Below are 19,886 nucleotides of genomic sequence, written 5' to 3'. Positions count from 1 at the left end.
AGACGGGCCGGGTAGGTAGCAAACGGGCAGGCAAGGTACCAAAGGAGCAGACTGGAGAGTGGTTAGGAATAGCAGAGGTCAGGACAGGCGGAGTTCAATCAGAGTCAGGGATCAAGCAGGATCAGACAGGAAGCCGACAGGATGCAGGTAGAGGGGCTCTTGGGAAAACATACACCAAGGCCCTGATTGTAAGTCTGGCCATTCCTTATATGCAACTCCTGTAATCAGCCTCAGGTGTTTTGGCTGACTGCAGGAGTGAGCCTCTGGTTGCTGAGAGCACCCGCTGGCCAGTCCTGGTACTGCAACCCACAAGGCAGGTGAGTCCCACCACTATTGGCGAGTCCATTCCTGACAGTACCCCCCCTCAAGGAGCGGCCTCAGGATGCTCCAAACTGTCCTAAATGGGCAAAATGTTCCACCGCCCGGATCCGGTAATTGGCGGGATATCAAGGACAGGTACATCAGGCTGGGCACCGGGCGGAGGCACATCAGGCTGGGCACCGGGCGGAGGCACATCAGGCTGGGCACCGGAAGGAGGCACATCAGGCTGGGCACCGGAAGGAGGCATATCAGGCTGGGCACCGGGCCACCAGGTGGAGCAGCGGGCACCGGGCCACCAGGCAGAGCAGCAGGCACCAAGTCATCTGGCAAGACAGCGGGCTCCGAGTCATCTGGCAAGACTGCAGGCTCCGAGTCATCTGGCAAGACTGCGGGCGCCGAGTCATCTGGCAAGACTGCGGGCGCCGGGTCATCTGGAAAAACAGCGGACGCCGGGTCATCTGGCAAGACTGCGGGCACCGGGTCATCTGGCAAGACTGCGGGCGCCGAGTCATCTGGCAAGACAGCGGGCGCCGAGTCATCTGGCAAGACAGCGGGCATCGGGTCGTCAAGCTCGATAGCGGGCACCGAGTCATCTGGCAAGACTGTGGGCACCGAGTCATCTGGAAAGACTGCGGGCACCGAGTCATCTGGAAAGACTGCGGGCGCCGAGTCATCTGGAAAGACTGTGGGCACCGAGTCATCTGGCGAGACTGCCGGGCGCCGAGTCATCTGGCAAGACTGTGGGCGCCGAGTCATTTGGCAAGACTGCGGGCGCCGAGTCATCTGGCAAGACTGCGGGCGCCGGGTCATCTGGAAAAACAGTGGACGCCGGGTCATCTGGCAAGACTGCGGGCACCGGGTCATCTGGCAAGACTGCGGGCACCGAGTCATCTGGCAAGACTGCGGGCACCGAGTCATCTGGCAAGACAGCGGGCGCCGAGTCATCTGGCAAGACAGCGGGCGCCGAGTCATCTGGCAAGACAGCGGGCACCGAGTCATCTGGCAAAACAGCGGGCACCGAGTCATCTGGCGTCAGGGTATCAGGCTGAATTGCGGGTGCCAGGGCACCAGGCTGAACCACGGAAGGCGGGTTCTCAGATGGCAGGCTGACCGGTTTGGATACTGGCAGGATGGTACTGGTTGGAAAGAATTTTCGCTTTTTCCTGGTTTTAGTTACTGGAGCACAGGAAGTAAGCACAGGTTTGTAAGTGGATAGAGCAGCTGTAGGCAGAGAAGAGCTGGGGGATGGAACAGAGGAGGGAGCAGTTGCTACAGAGGACTTCTTTACAGGGTTAAAGAAAGGATAGGTGCAGCGAGTGGGAGCAGAGGACTGATATGTGGTAGTTAGCAGAGTATACTGGGCATTCACTGGGGGTGCTGTCGGGGATGCAGGAAGAATGCCTTGAGCAGAGGAATGATGTTGTAAGCTGACTGAGGCTGGGTGCAACAAGTCTGACCATGTCTGCAGTATGGGTTGAACAAAGCTCAGCTTACACAAAGCCTGTCTGGTCAAAGACTGCACTGCGTTTATACAATCCCTTAGTACCTGTTGTGAACATGCAGAATAACGCTCCAGAAAGTAATCCACATCATCCTCTAATAACCATACCAGGGACTCTACCTGGTCTGCACTAAATGGCGGCAAAAATTCATCCCTGCTTTCAGGGGTACCAGATGAAACCAACTCTGCACAAACCTGAATCAATGGCTGCACCTCAGTGAACTCTGTGCCTTGATCTACTAGAACATGAGCGATCTGTATACATTCTAGTAGTTGATCCCGGGGATACTCCTTCAGGGTCTGATAAGCATACTCTCTGTCATCAAACACTAGCAGAGACAAATACACAACCTCATCCAGATCCATCCTTCCCAGCAACAATAAGCCAAGATGGCTTCCCTGTGCAGCCACTTCTGGTCAGGATTGGCCTTGGTGTAATGTCAGGGCTCTGGGTATGACCAGAGGTGTGTGGACTGACACAGGGAAACGCAGGCTTCAGATATGGTATAAACAATATAATTTATTTAAGACTAAACAATACATAAATGCAGTGCAAGACTAAACATAAACACAGTGCAAACAAACCAAACCAAAACCCCCAACAGATAACAAAAGAACAATACTAAGCGTAGTCGGGCAGGCCGGGTAGGTAGCAAATGGGCAGGCAAGGTACAAAGGAGTAGGCAGAGTGTAGTCAGACGGGCCGGGTCAGGAACAATCAGGCAGACAAGGTACCAAAGGAGCAGACTGGAGAGTGGTCAGGAATAGCAGAGGTCAGGACAGGCGGAGTTCAGTCAGACTCAGGGATCAAGCAGGATCAGACAGGAAGCCGACAGGATGCAGGTACAGGGGCTCTTGGGAAAACATACACCAAGGCCCTGATTGCAAGTCTGGCCATTCCTTATATGCACCTCCTGTAATCAGCCTCAGGTGTTTTGGCTGACTGCAGGAGTGAGCCTCTGGTTGCTGAGAGAACCCGCTGGCCAGTCCTGGTAATGCAACCCACAAGGCAGGTGAGTCCCACCACTATTGGCGAGTCCATTCCTGACAGAGAGACTCTGCTTTGGCTGTGGAAAAACCAGTCACTACCAGGCCAACTGCCCTGCTAAGAAAAATACTCTTGGGCCCACCTCTCTCAAGCTGGTGCACTATGTGGATATGTACCAAGCTTCTGAGGAAATGCCACTCCAACCCTAGCCCTCTGGTCACCCTTGGACAGTCCACACTATGGATGTGGACAACCCAGGCAACTCCAGGCTAGATGCCCAAGGAGATTCCACCCTCCCCAGACTCAAAACACTTGCACTGATCCCAGTGTAGCACTGGTGCCAGAAGAAAAGTGTCTTTCATCAAAGTGAATGGATGCTTCCAATAACAACCGGTGCCCTTCTAGGAGTCTGTGGAGTCCAGCCCCAAGCTACGGCAGCAGCAGTTACAGGAGCTCTGCGTAGATGTACAAAAAGTCATTGGTTTCTATGATACAGGCACTTTCTTGACCATCATTGATCCGTGTGGTGAATTTCTTCTGTTGGGGTAATGGAAGGACTTTCTGTTGACATTCTCCAAGGGAATGACCTGGAAGAACTTAATTGTCAGTTTCTAGGGAGTGTGACCCAGAGCTCTAGGAGTAGAGCACAAATCTGGGACAGGCTTGATGCAAGATGCAAATTCATCAAGGATCTACCCAGTTAACTATGTAAAGGCTCAGGTCAATCCCACCAACACCCCAAGGTTTAGGGGAGGATCTCTTGGTTTGGAAAACAGGTGGAGACATAAAGGAAGAGCACCCCAGACTTGATTCTGTAGATGGAGACAGCGGGGTCACATGCAGGCTAATTGTCCCAAGAGTTGTAGGGAGATGTCCAACTTTACAGCTGCAGTTTGGTGTAGAGATAATGTTAGTGGATCAAATTATCCTCCCAGCACTTCAAGTGTGTCCATCAGCCAACCACTTCCATACCCCAAAGTGATGTCCTGCTGGAAAGAGCTTTAATAACCATGTGGCCCTCAGATGAAAAGCCATCCCATGGATACTTTTGTAGTTTTGCTGCTGAACTGGGACATGTACCTTGCAGAGGCATGTTGAGGCCTCTTGCTGGTACATGTTTGGAAGGGGCAGGGGTTGTAACAAAGGGCAGAAGTATTTTTTTGTGTGTTGTTTGTTGAAGCACAGACAGCATTGTGTCCTGTAGCTGGATAAAGCCAGATGGGCCAGCAGCAGGTTTGGATGCTTAAGGCTTGGCTGAACTCAAAGGACAATATAATAACCCTATGCTGGCAGAAAGGGTCAGACGTTTCTGAGTTTACTTCTGTGATGGACACACAGGACTGAGGGCTGCATGTCTTCCTAGAAAGAGGTTACCTGGTGCACAGAGTTGCTGAGACAGATAGCTACCTGGACACTGGGACTCTGCTCTACTCTCTGATCTTCTGGGAACTTCTGTCTCTGTGGTCCAGATGCTGGGGCAGGACACACAGCCTTCTGAGGACCTGTGATGTGCATATGAAGAACCTCTGCCCACCAGACCTCCTGTTCCCTGCCATGCTGCCTGGACTTCCTAAGTTGGAGCCTGTAGAAATTATGTAGCTTAAAACAGACGTCTCATATCTTTCATAATGACAGCAAAAGTCATTTAGAAGTAATTTTAACTTCACGTGTGAATGAAGCTTTAGAAAACAGGTGTTAAAGATGAACCATGGTATATTCATGTCTAAGAGGTCAGCAGGTCATAAGCTTAGTTTTAAGAATAGCAATTGGAATGTAAAAAGATATTGGTATGCAGTAGAACAAAGAAAGGATATGTCTTTTATAAAGAAAATCATGTCTAATCCATAATATAGTTAGTTGGATAATTATTTCATATAATCAATTTATTAGTTAGGAATAGTGTGTGATAAGTTTAGTATCAATTATTGTTGGTTATATCTATGCATTTATGTGACCATTATCCTTTCTAAAGATATGTGAAGCCATTATATCAGATGACAGTATCATATATTTCTGTCTTCTAAGAGGTTTTCAAATAACGTCATACTAAGTATAGTTTAGAAGGTTTACATATATGGACACTAAGAGTATATGTTTAGAAGAAGCACAAATAAGGGTTTTACTTATTTAGCTCACACTGAATTAGGAAATAACTGTTTAGTGGGTTGGTCTGGTAAAATATATATAACATGTGCCTTAGAGATAGAGAGACACATACACTCACTCACACTCATATATCAAGACATTATACAGCTGACACGCACTGACATATTTGTCTCCTGGTAAGGCCTGCAAAGCCTTGATACACCTGTTGTCTTCCTTGCCGAGACTGAAACACTTGTCATAGAACAGACAAGAGATTAGACATTTCTCCAAAGCTTATTTCTTTTTCCATAATCTACAACTTTTGTTATATTTTACTCTGTATTTTATTTTATCTTTTGTATTCATTTTTGATGCCAAGTGTGCATTAAATAAAAGTCACACTGTTTTAAGTCAGCCTGGCACTAGAACAATTTGCCTCAAACGCCTAAAGACAGACACTTAAATAATATAAGTGTCACGATATTTAACATTTGGGTAAGCCAGCCTCCGCCACCGTTTTTCCGGGTTTTTCATTCCTTGCTAAAGGGGGAGTAAGCACAGACTGATCAAGTCTTGGAAAAACACGGTGCAAAGAACCTAGAAGTGAAGGCGTTTGTATTTCGTCAGACGTTGACGAGAGGTCCAGTGACGGAGCCACCGGCTGAAAAAAAGAAAATCATCTGATTACGGTGAGTAAAAGTTATGGAATTTATTGATAAACTAGCTATAGAAAGCAAGTTAGAGTTTAAGGATGTTTCTTTATATCCTGATGATGGTAAATTATGGCAGTACATGTACAAGGAATGTTTACAGGCCAATGTTCAGATAGATAAATCTAGATTTACTGTAAACAAACAGCATAAGAAGATATCTAATATCTTAAAGTTGGTAAGAATATTCAACAAAATGATTTTGAATATTGATTTACCTGCTAAAAGTGTTTCTACACTAAAGCAGACAGAATGTAGCACTGTACAGAACACAGAAATGCATGAACATTTGTCTCAAGATCCTCTTAATTGTCCAAATTGTGACATACTTTGTAATTACATAGAAAATCTTGAGGAGCAAATTGATTCTAAAACAAATCTTTTGTTAAGACTGCAGAATGACAGAAAAGAGGTTGCTGTATTAACAAAAGGTGGTAAAAAGACTGATTCTAAACAGTCAAAGCCTCAAGCTTCCTGCATTCCTGAAATGGGGGAAGATGACGCAAATGACGAAGCCGAAGTTAGAAAGAAAAAACTACTAGACCGTGCAGCTAAATTAAAGTTACAAATTCATGATCAATTAATTAAAATTTTAAAAGATATTCCAGCGTATGACTCAAAGGTCGATGCCTTTTATAATGCGGACACCTTCGAGTCTTATACAGATCGTTATCACTTGACTAACGAACAGCGTAACCGTATCTATTATCTTTGGATACCTGCACATTTTGCTAGACGACTTGTGCAATCACCTGTTATTGACGATGACGGACAGGAGATACATAGTGACGCATCAGACAGATTACGACAATTGTTGTTATGTACCACAGGTGAGGAAGTACCTTCTTTAGAAGTACTAGATTCATTACAGACTTCAGTTAGAGAAGACCCTTATGAATTTAAAATTAAATTCACAAAGGCATACAAGATGGTCTTGGGTGTAGATGATGAAAACGATACAGGTATGATAAAAGCATTTGTAAAAAAATTTAAATATCTTGATCCAACTTCTTTGGCCATTGTGCAAGATAAAACTTCGATTACAGATGCTTGTTCATTCATTGATAAAATCAGAAGACAAATGAAACAGAACTATCTCAAGTCTAAGATAGCTCTAGTTCAAAATGACACTTTAAATAGGAACGGTCAAACTACAGCTAAGACAGGAATGACTGCTCTTAGTAAAAGTGACAGATACCAGCAGGTGAGACAGAGAGAGCCAATAACTTGTTACTACTGTCAAAAGCCTGGACATTTAAAATGGAAATGTAAAAAATTCTTAAAGGATATGCAGATAAAGGATTCAAGAAATTTAGGTAAAGAAAATGGACTTATTTCTCTTGAACCATCTGCTCCTCCTAGTCAGAAGGAAACTCAATCTTCTTCTCCCTATGCTCCTCTGATAAAACAAATCAGAGAGTTATCGGTCAGCAGCGGTTTGACTGAAAAGAACTTGCAGTCAACCACTGTTCATTCAGCTCCATTATTGCCTACTCCATGACTAGACAATAAAAAGGAAATAAAATCTCATCATCTAGAATATGTAACACCAATATGTCTAGATAAATGTGGACGCCCTTACATTAAAGCAAAATTGAATGGACAAAAGCTCAAGTTTCTAATTGATACAGGTGCCGAAATTTCTATTACTGGTGTAAGATTACCTCTTTTGACAGATGCAACAGTATGTACAGTTGTTGGATTTAACGGATCAGGTAATTCGAAAGCTTCAATGTGTAAAAATGTTTCATTTGAAATCCCTGATTATTTGGATACTGAGATTGATATTTGGTATTGTCAAGGTGCAGAGAATATCATTGGGACAGATATCCTTCAACGAAGAGGTTGGATAATTGATCTTGGTAATGGCATTGTATGGAAAGGTTCCATTAATCGTAAGCCTGTGGTAATTGACCCAGCAGATTACTGTGAGGTCGGCAGCATCTGTTTAACAGAAGTGCTTGCTGCAGACCATAAATGGCCAGATAGTGGTGACAATCAACAATTAGAACAATTGGTCAAATCATACAAAAATCTTTGGAGCCAAGGCAAAAATGAGGCCGGTCTATTTAAAGACATAGAAGTAGACGTGCAAGGCAAGGATCCGCCCCCACAGAAGCAATACAAATTGCCACCAGAATCTATTGAACCAGTATCAATAGTCATACAGGAGCTTCTGCAACAAGGTATTATCAGAAAAACAAATTCTGTAACAAACAATCCATTATGGGTAGTACCTAAACGTGATGACCCTAAATCATTCAGGCTTCTGGTAGATCTCAGAATGCTGAATAAATATACCCCAAGCTGCGCTCCAATAGTGGCAGATACACCAGATATAATGTCCCGAATTGATGCAAAAGCAAAAGTGTTCTCTGTGATTGACATTGCAAATGGATTTTTCTCAATCTCTTTATCTAAAAGCTGTCAATATAAATTTGCCTTCTCCTTTGAAAATGCTCAGTATACCTTCACACGTCTTGTGAAAAGCCTACATTTGAGCTCAAGTATATTTCATCAAGCTTTAGCAGATGTCCTATCTAAATTTTCTAGGCCAGAATGTATCCTACAACATGTGGACCATATCTTGTTGTCAACAGAAAATGAGCAAGAACATTTAAACCTTTTGGCAGAATTGTTTGATCTGTTGCAAGATGCAGGTCTCAAGCTGAATACTCGTAAGGTTCAGCTCATGAAAAGCGAGGTCAAGTTTATCGGCATTCAGATCAGTCCGGGTAAACGCCAACCTTTGCAAGAAAGGGTTAATGCTATTGCTGCACTTCCTGTACCAACAACATTCAAAGCACTAAGACAATTCCTAGGATTAGTGAATTTTTCTAGAGAGTTCATTGAGTCATTTGCTGATAAAGCAAAACCTCTGTATGAACTTCTAAAGAATAATGAGGAAAATGGTTTTGGTCCTTGGACAGAAGTTCAGCAAAAGGCCTTTGAATCTTTGAAAAAATATTTGCAGACAGCACCAGCCCTAACTACAGTAGAAAAGCAAGCACCGTTTGCTTTGCAGGTGCATACATCTGAAACTGCTATTTCTTCGGTGTTGCTTCAGCTACAAGGAGGAAATTGGAGGATCCTAGCATATTTCTCTAGGCTTTTAACACCTGTTGAGAAAGGTTTTGACACATGTGTTATTTGGTTAATTGGTAGGAGTTCACTATGCAGTAAAAGCAACTGAGCACATTGTAGGATTCAACAAAATTATCTTACAAACACCTCATTCCACCCTGAAATTTCTCCTTGAAAAAAACATCCCAGGTGTTTCCAATCAAAGATTTTCACAATGGTTGTTGGCTTTATCACCCAAACAGATCCAGGTTGAACATAATGCCAAATATGTACTCCCTCAATTGATGGAATATAATGGATCAGAACATGAGTGTTCATGTGAAGTCCAAGACACTCACTCTCCTCTGTTTCGCAGAGAAGCAGAGAAGACTGATGAACCTGTGTTTGTGGATGGTTCACGTTATTGTGTCTCAGGGGAGTATTTTTCAGGTTATGCAATCTGGTTTCCAAAGAGAGGATATGCCATACAACACAGACTTCCAGGACACTTTTCAGCACAAAAAGCAGAACTGATAGCCATTGAGACAGTGTTAACTGTAGACAAAGAAGAGAATCAAGGTCCACTAGTGATTTATAGTGACAGTTCATATGTTGTGCGTTCTCTTACTGATTATCTTCCAATTTGGAAAAGACGAGGTTTTGTAGATGCTTCAAACAAAGCTTTAGCACACAGAGAGATACTAGAGTCAATTTTTGCACTAGCAGGGATAAACCCTTGTGCCTATGCAATTGTTAAAGTACCAGCGCATAGGAAAGACAATGATGAACTGAGCATAGGAAATATGATAGCTGACACATTAGCAAAAGAAGCAGCTGTTAATGAACAGTCAGAGACTCCATCTGAAGTAGTTTCAGTAAACACAGTCAGAAAAACAGATACACAGATCCCCTCATTTGCAGAAGAACAGAAAAAGGACCCGTCCCTTTCTGCTTCTCAGGTTGATACAGAATCTTCCTTTGTTTTTGAAAACAAGATTTTGTTTCATGACTGTAACGGGGTTCTGCGTCCTGTCATACCAAAACATTTACAAGTGGAGTTCACAAAATACAATCATGAAAGTTTAGGCCATGTAGGTAAGCAGAGATTGTTAGAGATTCTCAAAGAGAAATTTTTCTGGGAAAAAATGGATGAGACTGCAGACAATGTAATTCAATCTTGTCTTATTTGTGCTCAAGTGAACCCCAGGCCAAAAGGACAGAAACCTCCTTTACAAAGAACTCCTCCAGCTAATGGTCCATGGTCCACATTACAACTTGACTATATAGGACCATTACCAACAGGAAAAAATGGTTTCAAATATGCTCTCATAATTGTTGATGTTTTCTCAAAATGGGTTGAGATTTTACCTGTACGCACAGACGATGCACTAACAACTGCAAGAATGTTAATTAATCATGTTTTTCCTACTTGGGGGATCCCAATTGATATCAGTTCAGATCGTGGAACTCATTTCACAGGTAAAGTAATGCAGGCAATGTGTAAAATTTTGGGAATCCAGCAAAGATTTCATGTTCCATACCATCCGCAATCTGCAGGTATTGTGGAAAGAATGAACAGGACTATCAAATCCAGAATTGCTAAAATGTTGTTAGACAAAGGACATACATGGGTAGATGCCGTGCCTTTTGTTCTGATGAGTATCAGAAGTACAACATCTTCATCTACACAATACAGTCCATTTGAACTGATGACAGGTAGAAAAATGCCGCTTGTTTTTCCACATGAACCGTGTTTTTTGTCAACTCCGCAGAAAGAAGCAATTGAGAAAACCAAATGGTTACAGATGTTGCAAGACCATCTAAATGCCATTTTGCCACATGCAGCTACTCACATGCAGAAAATGATCCCTCCACACTCCTCAAAATTTGAGAAAGGTGGACAAGTCATGATTAAAACATTTAGAAAAAGTGGGCCGTGGCAAAGTAATTGGGAAGGTCCTTTTGAAATTTTGGACACACGTGGTGTAATGATACAAGTCCAAAGACCTCTCAATTCTGTTAAAAATGCACGGAGACAACAAAAAATATGGGTTCACACTGATCAATGCAAGCTGTTTATGCCAAGATAATGATACTGCATTTCTTTTGCAGAAATGACATCTGATAATCAAATATGGAGGAACATCAAACTCCAAAAAGAAATACTGACAACATCAGAAAAGTGGAAAGAAAGAAAGAACATTAAAAGGAGAAAATTCGTCATCACGGGACTCCTTTTCTCATTAATGACATTTTTATTCCTAAAAACTTATATGACTTTTTCCAGCCCAGCAGAGAAGAACAAGTCTGAGACCCTGCATAAAAGAGAATTGCCTTTATCCAGAAACAAGAGACATTTTCCAAGATACAGTAACATTGACACAGCCGTAGACTTGTATGGACTTGCTTGTATAGGTCATGGAGCTACTTGTTGTATGCAATTTTATTTTCTTCATAGTAACTCTATTGAAATACAAGCTAGAATAGAATCTAAAACAAAGTTTACAAAAATGCAAGGATCATATGTACATAATAATAAAACTGGTACATATGAATGTAATTTAACTGAGATGGGGTTCTGGTCCATAGTTTTAAAAGGAAATGAGTCTACAATTTGGACTGGCGATGTAACTGGAGATAGAGTAGGTTCTTCTTCTGTAGGAGGATCCAAAACAGATATTTGGTTTTTGACCCAATATTATTTACAGTTTATGGATCCTGAACACTTAAAGATTACAGGAGATGAAGAAGGAGATGTAATTAGAGTATGGGATTTTCAAATAACAAGAGGTTCAGCTCACGTTAATGTGAGAGTGACTATTTCAATTGTAGACTTGATTATTCCAGATATAAAAGTATCCCCTCAAGCTGTTAAAATTATTGAAGGAAAGGATGATTTAAATTTGATATGTACTACACAAATATATTTACCTCAAAATTCCCTATTAACTTGGAAAAGAAATGGTGAATTTTTGGGCAGTCTTTTCCATAGCTCTACTAATATAATTCGTAAGAGTAATCTTGGAAATGTAGATTGGACTAATAATAACTTTATTTATCAACACAGTAGTCCAAATCTTAATGACAGAGGCATATATGAATGTTGCATATCATTAGAAAATAATCCAATGAAATGTGATACTGCAAATGTTATAATTTCATCTCCTAGGAACATTAAGTGTATTGATGAAAAATTTATTCCTTCTAGTCCATTTCAAATTAATCATTTCCAACCCAGACATCTCTTAAGAGAAGGACATTTTGTGATTATACTTTGGAAATTTAATGTTTCTGAATGGAAAATTTCATCAAAGTATCCTCAATGTCAAGAATACTTAATTAATATGGAATTGGGTATGGATAAATGGTTTGGAACTAATAATAAAAATAACAACAGGAATAAACGAGGTATCATAGAAGGAATTTTAGGTGGAATTGGTACTATTGGAAGTATTACCAATAGTATGGATATTAATACATTACAGTCTGATCTGGAAACAGCGGGCTTAGTGGGTAGTAAAAGTATTAAAGTTCAAAGAAATGTAAATCAAATATTAGAAAATATGTTAATGAAGACAGCTACGGTTATAGGCCCAGCTGTAGTCCACTTACAAGATGTTACTTTGAATTTAATGGACAGAGAACAACATTCCCACATAGCCAGAACATGTCTAGAAATACAGACAGAGTATTCTACCAATTTTAAAATAATTGCACAAGCATTCCAAAGTGGCATAACTCCTCTAAGTCTTTTGCAAAGTTTACCTAATGAATATGTATTTGCAAAAAATCATACAGATTTATGGGTAAATAAATGGGTAGGATGTAATCAACATGAATGCTTTGGTACCTCAATGATTCCCATTGCTGGGAAAGAACAAATGTTAGTTCCAGTTACAGTCTTAGGATTGCCAGTTAGTAATACCCAGTTGTTATATTATCAATTACAATTTGTAGATTTTGCTTTGGATACTAATACATCTGAACCAGAACAATTAGATTTATCTTCTTGTTTACATTTTCAATCAAAAGTAATATGTTTGCCTAATCAGGACAAAAGTATTTTTCACTCTTGTTTTCATAATCATTCATTATGTACAGCAAGAATAGAAAAAGTAAAAACTTCACTTGACCTAGTCACTGTTGTAGGAAAGAGGAAAGTCTGTTTTCAAGTCATGACAGACACTGAAACAGTGAAAGCTTTCTTCCTATCCTGCACACATACAGATATCCTGAGTCGAGGCTTGTATTGTATAGAAGGAGATCTTACAGGAATTAGTTTAAATGAAATTAGAGTAAATTTAACTAATATACTTACGAAAAATGTGAGTGTTCTACCTATACAATATAATATATCTCAAGTAGATGAGTTTCCATGGAAGGAATGGGCAGAGATCATACAAAAGGATAAGGGATTATTAATTGCTTTGTCTGAAGAACTTCAGAAAGCAGAAATAATATTTAAGCATGAACAAGGAAATCTACTAGAGATAGAACATGATTGGTCTGAATTTTCAGGTCGTTCATGGTGGTCAAAATTTAAAAATACTGTATCAATGTGGGGAAAAACTTCAGTAACAGCAGCTGTTGGAAATATATTATTACACCCATTAATTATTATATTTATTATTATGATTTTATGTATTTTATTTCAAATCTGTATTATGATTAGAATGAAACGATTTTACAAATTGATTAAGAAACAAATGAAAGAAGGTGAAAAAATCCTTTCAGGTATTATTAGAAGGAAGGTTACCTCTGACCTAACTGACCTGGTTATAGAAAATGGTGCATCTGGAACAACTGATTCAGAGCGTGTATAGTTGGGCCATGAATGAAGTATGAATGTACAGTTGTGGCCAAAATTATTCAACCCCCACTGAAATTGAGTGTTTTGGCCAGTTTGACATTGCTTTTGATCATTCAGTCATCTTGCTTACATTTACATTAAAGAGGCACTTGTAGGTCAGACAAATATAACATAACAGTTATAATGAAATAACCACAAATGTCTTTTCTGTGCTCACAGCATTATCAGTTTTATTCAACCCCCAAGTGACATTCAATCTTAGTACTTAGTACAGCATCCTTTTACAGTTATAACAGCTTTTAAACGTGAAGCATAGCTTGACACAAGTGTCTTGCAGCGATCTACGGGTATCTTCGCCCATTCTTCATGGGCAAAGGCCTCCAGTTCAGTCACATTCTTAGGCTTGCGCACTGCAACTGCTTTCTTTAAGTCCCACCAGAGGTTCTCAATCGGATTTAAGTCTGGTGACTGCGATGGCCACTCCAAAATGTTCCAGCCTTTCCTCTGCAACCATGCTCTAGTGGACTTGGAGGTATGCTTGGGATCATTGTCCTGTTGAAAGGTCCAACGTCTCCCAAGCCTCAGGTGTGTGACGGACTGCATCACGTTTCCATCCAATATCTCCTGGTACTGAAGAGAATTCATGGTACCTTGCACACGCTGAAGCTTCCCTGTACCTGCAGAAGCAAAACAGCCCCAAAGCATGATTGACCCTCCACCATGCTTCACAGTAGGCAAGGTGTTCTTTTCATCATAGGCCTTGTTCTTCCTCCTCCAAACATAGCGTTGATCCATGGGCCCAAACAGTTCTAATTTTGTTTCATCAGTCCACAGAACACTATCCCACAACTTTTGTGGTTTGTCCACATGGCTTTTGGCATACTGCAGTCGACTCTTCTTATTCTTTGGAGACAGCAAGGGGGTACGCCTGGGAGTTCTGGCACGGAGGCCTTCATTACGCAGTGTGCGTCTTATTGTCTGGGCTGAAACTTCTGTACCCACATCTGACAAATCTTTTCTCAGTTCCTCAGCAGTCACACGGGGACTTCTCTCCACTCTACGCTTCAGGTAGCGCACAGCAGTCGAAGTCAGCATCTTCTTTCTGCCACGACCAGGTAGCGTTTCAACAGTGCCCTTTGCCTTGAATTTGCGAATGATGCTTCCTAAGGTGTCTCTTGGTATGTTTAACATCTTTGCAATCTTCTTATAGCCATTGCCCTTCCTGTGAAGAGAAATCACCTCTTCTCTTGTCTTCCTGGACCATTCTCTTGCCTTCACCATGTTTGTAACCACACCAGTAAATGTCTAGAAGGAGCTGAGTATCACAGTCATTTTAAAGCTGCCTAATTGGTGCTTATTATGCTTGATTGCTGCTCGGTGACATCCACAGGTGTTTTCAATACCTGATGGAAAGCACCTGTATGAACCTCTGTTCTTCAGAGTGGTAGTCTTTAAGGGGTTGAATAATTGTGGCAATGAAGAAACCACATAAGAACCATTTACTACTGTATTACATAAACAATTGATGTCATTTTAGTTGCATTTGGGTAGTTACAACGTCCTTGTAGGATTTGATTCTGAATACAATTCCAAATGTACACTATAGTCCCTAAACCCCTTTACAGCATTGGGGGTTGAATAATTTTGGCCACAACTGTATATATAATATTATATGATAAATTATATTTAGGGGGAATATTGTAGAAATTATGTAGCTTAAAACAGACGTCTCATATCTTTCATAATGACAGCAAAAGTCATTTAGAAGTAATTTTAACTTCACGTGTGAATGAAGCTTTAGAAAACAGGTGTTAAAGATGAACCATGGTATATTCATGTCTAAGAGGTCAGCAGGTCATAAGCTTAGTTTTAAGAATAGCAATTGGAATGTAAAAAGATATTGGTATGCAGTAGAACAAAGAAAGGATATGTCTTTTATAAAGAAAATCATGTCTAATCCATAATATAGTTAGTTGGATAATTATTTCATATAATCAATTTATTAGTTAGGAATAGTGTGTGATAAGTTTAGTATCAATTATTGTTGGTTATATCTATGCATTTATGTGACCATTATCCTTTCTAAAGATATGTGAAGCCATTATATCAGATGACAGTATCATATATTTCTGTCTTCTAAGAGGTTTTCAAATAACGTCATACTAAGTATAGTTTAGAAGGTTTACATATATGGACACTAAGAGTATATGTTTAGAAGAAGCACAAATAAGGGTTTTACTTATTTAGCTCACACTGAATTAGGAAATAACTGTTTAGTGGGTTGGTCTGGTAAAATATATATAACATGTGCCTTAGAGATAGAGAGACACATACACTCACTCACACTCATATATCAAGACATTATACAGCTGACACGCACTGACATATTTGTCTCCTGGTAAGGCCTGCAAAGCCTTGATACACCTGTTGTCTTCCTTGCCGAGACTGAAACACTTGTCATAGAACAGACAAGAGATTAGACATTTCTCCAAAGCTTATTTCTTTTTCCATAATCTACAACTTTTGTTATATTTTACTCTGTATTTTATTTTATCTTTTGTATTCATTTTTGATGCCAAGTGTGCATTAAATAAAAGTCACACTGTTTTAAGTCAGCCTGGCACTAGAACAATTTGCCTCAAACGCCTAAAGACAGACACTTAAATAATATAAGTGTCACGATATTTAACAGAGCCACTGTTGACTGATGAGTCCCTGAACCCATGCTGTGTCTATTGCTGCTCATCCCTCATTGTGCCTTGATTGTGGTCCTGGACTCTGGACTAAGTACCTGCTGGATCCAATTGCTGCACAGTGTGCCAGCCTGTACCCTTGATGTGCCATACCATGCTGCCCTGGTCTCTGCCCTGTGCTTGAATCACCCCACTTGTCTGCCCAGTTCCCTGTCCTGTGCTGACTTAGCCCCTTGTCTGCCCGGATCCCTGTCCTGTCTGCTGGATTTGACCCTTGCTACATCCTACCCTGGTCCACCTGGATCCCTGCCTAGTGTGCTGGACTTACCCACTGCTATGCTGTACTCTGGTCTATCCGGATCCCTGCCCTGTGGGCTGGGTACATTCCCCTTGGGGTGGTGGCCTGGTGTACTGGTTCTCCTTTCTGCTTGGCCATCCTACATGGACTATCTATGTGGTATTACATTGCTATCTGGTGGACTATTTTGTTGTGCTATGTCTTGTTATCCGTACTGTGCCCTCACATTCCCCAATATACCCCCGTATGTCGGGTTTTGTGTGATCTGCTCTGTGTGCTCTCTCTGCACTTCTAGTTGATCACTAGCGATGGGCCGAACACCCTCCGGTTCAGTTCATGGTAGAACATTCGAACAGACCAAACGTTTGCCGTGAACATCGAACCTAATGCAAGTCTATGGAACTTGAACTTGCAAATTCAAAAGTGCCGATTTTGAAGGCTTATATGCTATGTATTGCCCATAAAAGTGGTATGGGGACTCGGGTGCTGCCCTGAGGGAGATGAATCAGTGGAAACATTTTTTCTAATAGTACCATTTATAAAGGGGCAGTCATCTTTCAATGCTTAAAGTAAAAAAAAAAATTTCCTTTAAATATCATGCCTTGGGGGTCCCCTTAAACTACCTGCAAAGTTGCACATCTGTACAATGTATAGAACCTGCTGCATCAGGACTCACACCCAGGGGCGGACTGAAAACTCATGGGCCCCCCGGGCAAGAGGGGATCATGGGGCCCCTATGTCCTTGCCCAAACTAAAAAAAGCCTATGAAAAAGGTACCAGGGGCATCTCATGGGGCCCCCTACTGACCCCGGGCCCTCGGGCAGTGCCCAAATTTCCAAATGGTCAGTCCGCCCCTGCTCACACCGTAACCCTTCAGAGTTATTCTTGATGAGTGCAGGATTGGACCCGGCTCTATAAATTCTAATTATATGTACCTGTCATACAGATGTAGAAACAATGGGCCTTGGGTGTTGGTGGTACCTGAACACTGTATCCCCTCACAGTTACTATTGCTGGGTGCAGGAATGGGCCCTGCAGTTAAAAACTGTTAACAATTATAGATACATGGTAAAAAAAATGAAATGACTTGCATGTGTAAAACAGGTGCCAAAAAATTGGGCCTTGGGTGTTGGTGGGGCTTAATAGTTGGAAGCTAGCAAAATCATGATTGAGGAATAGGATAGGCAACATAGGCAGTCTTCAAGGGATCCCAGATCCCTAACAAATGTAATCAGTTACATCAGCATCAGGGACAAGATAGTTGCTGTTGATCCAGGACTGATTCATGTTGATAAATGGGACGGCACAGTGGCTTAGTGCTTAGCACATCTGCCTTGCAGTAAATGGGTCATGGGTTTGATTCCCAACCATGGTGCCTCCTGCATGGAGTTTGCATGTTCTCCCTATGCTTGTGAGGGCTTCCTCTGGGTACTCCGGTTTCCTCCCACACTCCAAAGACATGCTATTAGGTTAATTGGATCCTGTCCAAATTGGCCCTAGTATATGTATGAATGTGAGTTAGGGGCCTTAGATTGTACGCTCCTTGAGGGTTAGGGACTGATGTGAATGTACAATATATATGGAAAGCGCTGCGTAAATAGACGGCGCTGTATAAGTACCTGGAATAAATGTCAGTTGGTCAGTGGAGTCTGTGGACAGACGCACTCTTTTATCTGTCACAAAACCTCCATCAGCACTGAATATCTGTTCAGAAAGCACGCTGGGTGCAGGACAGGCCAGTACCTTGATGGCATATTGAACAAGTTCTGGCCAGTGATCCATCCTCAAGACCCAGTAACCCAGTGGATGCTCAGTTGGAAAGGTCTCCAAGTCTGTTCTTGCCCCTAGATAATCCTGCACCATATGATGCAGACCCTGCCGATGGGTGCTTAAACCTAACAGCCCTGGGTGCTGAGGACTAAAGAACTGTTTAATCGGTCAGCTGGCCGCCTTCTCCACCGCTCTTCCTTTGACAGAATGAAGCCTCAGAAACACGTTGTCCAGGAAATTGTAACCTCCCAGTGTCTGGAAAGGTGTTACACAATTTTTTTTTCAAGGCATCCTCAGGATGTTTCATCCTCTGCTCCCTCTGGGAAGACTGGATGAGCTCTGCACCTTTACCCTTGTAACGTGGATCAAGAAGGGTTGCCAACCAGTATTGATCCCTCTTCTTGATAACACAAATCCTCAGGTCCTTACACAGACTTTGCAGAATCAGGGAGCCCATGCAGCGTAAGTTTGAGGAGGCAGGAGATTCTGAGTCCTCTGGGTCACTGACGATGATATTTCCAGGAACTACCTCCTCCCACCCATGTACTACTCCTGGCTGGGTTCTGGGGGACTGAAACGCATCCCTTGAAGACTGCTGTATGTGATCCTCTTCTTCCATGCTGCTGCAATCCTCCTCCTCCTCCACTTCCTCCTCCTGTGTGTTCTGCGGCCCCACAGGAATGGTTTCTGCATAAAGGGGGCCTTGAGAGGACAGGACATCTTCCTCATCCTCCCGCTGTTCTGCCTCCAGTGCCCTGTCCATGATTCCATGCAGCGTGTGCTCCAGCAGGAAGACTACAGGGATAGTGTCACTGATGCATGCAGTGTCACAGCTCACCATCCTTGTGACCTCCTCAAATGGGGACAGGACAGTGCATGCATCCATTATCAGCAGCCACTGGCGTAGCAAAAAGAAGCCAAGTTCCCCTGAGCCTGTCCTTGTGCCATTCTCACACAGGTGAGAATTGATGGTCCTCTGCTACATGTGCAGCCACTACAGCATTGCCAAAGTGGAGTTCCACCGAGTGGGCATGTCACAAATGAGTTGGTTGGTAGGCAGGTTCAATTCCCGTTGAATTTCAGCCAGCCGAACACTTGCCGTGTATGACCGCTGGAAATGGCAAGACTTTTCTGGCCTGCCTCAGAAGATCTTGAAAGCCTGGGTACCTGTTCAAGAAACACTGCACCATCAAATTCAAGATGTATGCCAAGCTTGGAACATGTGCCAAGTGTCCCTGTCGAAGGGCGGAGAGAAGGTTGGTGCCATTGTCACATAAAACCATTCCTGGCTCAAGCTGCCATGGCATCAACCACCTCTGAGCATGCTCCTGCAGAGCGGACAGAATCTCTGGCCCGGTGTGGCTCCTGTCCCTTAGACAGACCAGCTGAAGCACCACATGGCATCTTTTATCCTGACTGATCACATAGCCCCATGAACGCTTATGGAGCACTGCTGGTTCAGATGACAATTCAGCAGAAGAGGCCATAGAGGAAGAGGAAGGGGAGGGGGTGGAGCAGACAGATGTGGCAGAATCACCACCAGGTTTTTGGAAGCATGGTGGTGGAACAAGCTCCAGAACTGAACCCTGTCCTGCATCCTTCCCAGCTGCTAGCAGAGTCACCCAGTGTGCCGTGACGGATATGTAC

The 19,886-nt window shown here is 42.4% G+C and overlaps 2 protein-coding genes across 2 annotated transcripts in view; one reads left to right on the top strand and one right to left on the bottom strand.

The window, feature by feature from the left end:
* Positions 1–19,886, bottom strand: part of LOC149434948 (uncharacterized) — a 120,662-nt gene that overhangs the window by 70,168 nt on the left and 30,608 nt on the right. The gene's annotated exons all lie outside the window — the stretch shown is intronic.
* LOC149434951 (uncharacterized) lies at positions 10,779–13,506 on the top strand. Its single transcript, XM_089663175.1, has one exon. The coding sequence runs from the start codon at positions 10,783–10,785 to the stop codon at positions 13,489–13,491; it is 2,709 nt and encodes a 902-aa protein (XP_089519301.1). The 5' UTR covers positions 10,779–10,782; the 3' UTR covers positions 13,492–13,506.

This window comes from Staurois parvus, unplaced genomic scaffold (assembly GCF_062004578.1).
Source record: "Staurois parvus isolate SC_StPar_1 unplaced genomic scaffold, SC_StPar_1.0 ptg001636l, whole genome shotgun sequence".
Classification (NCBI taxonomy): domain Eukaryota; kingdom Metazoa; phylum Chordata; class Amphibia; order Anura; family Ranidae; genus Staurois; species Staurois parvus.
This window is presented reverse-complemented; position numbering and strand designations above follow the sequence as displayed.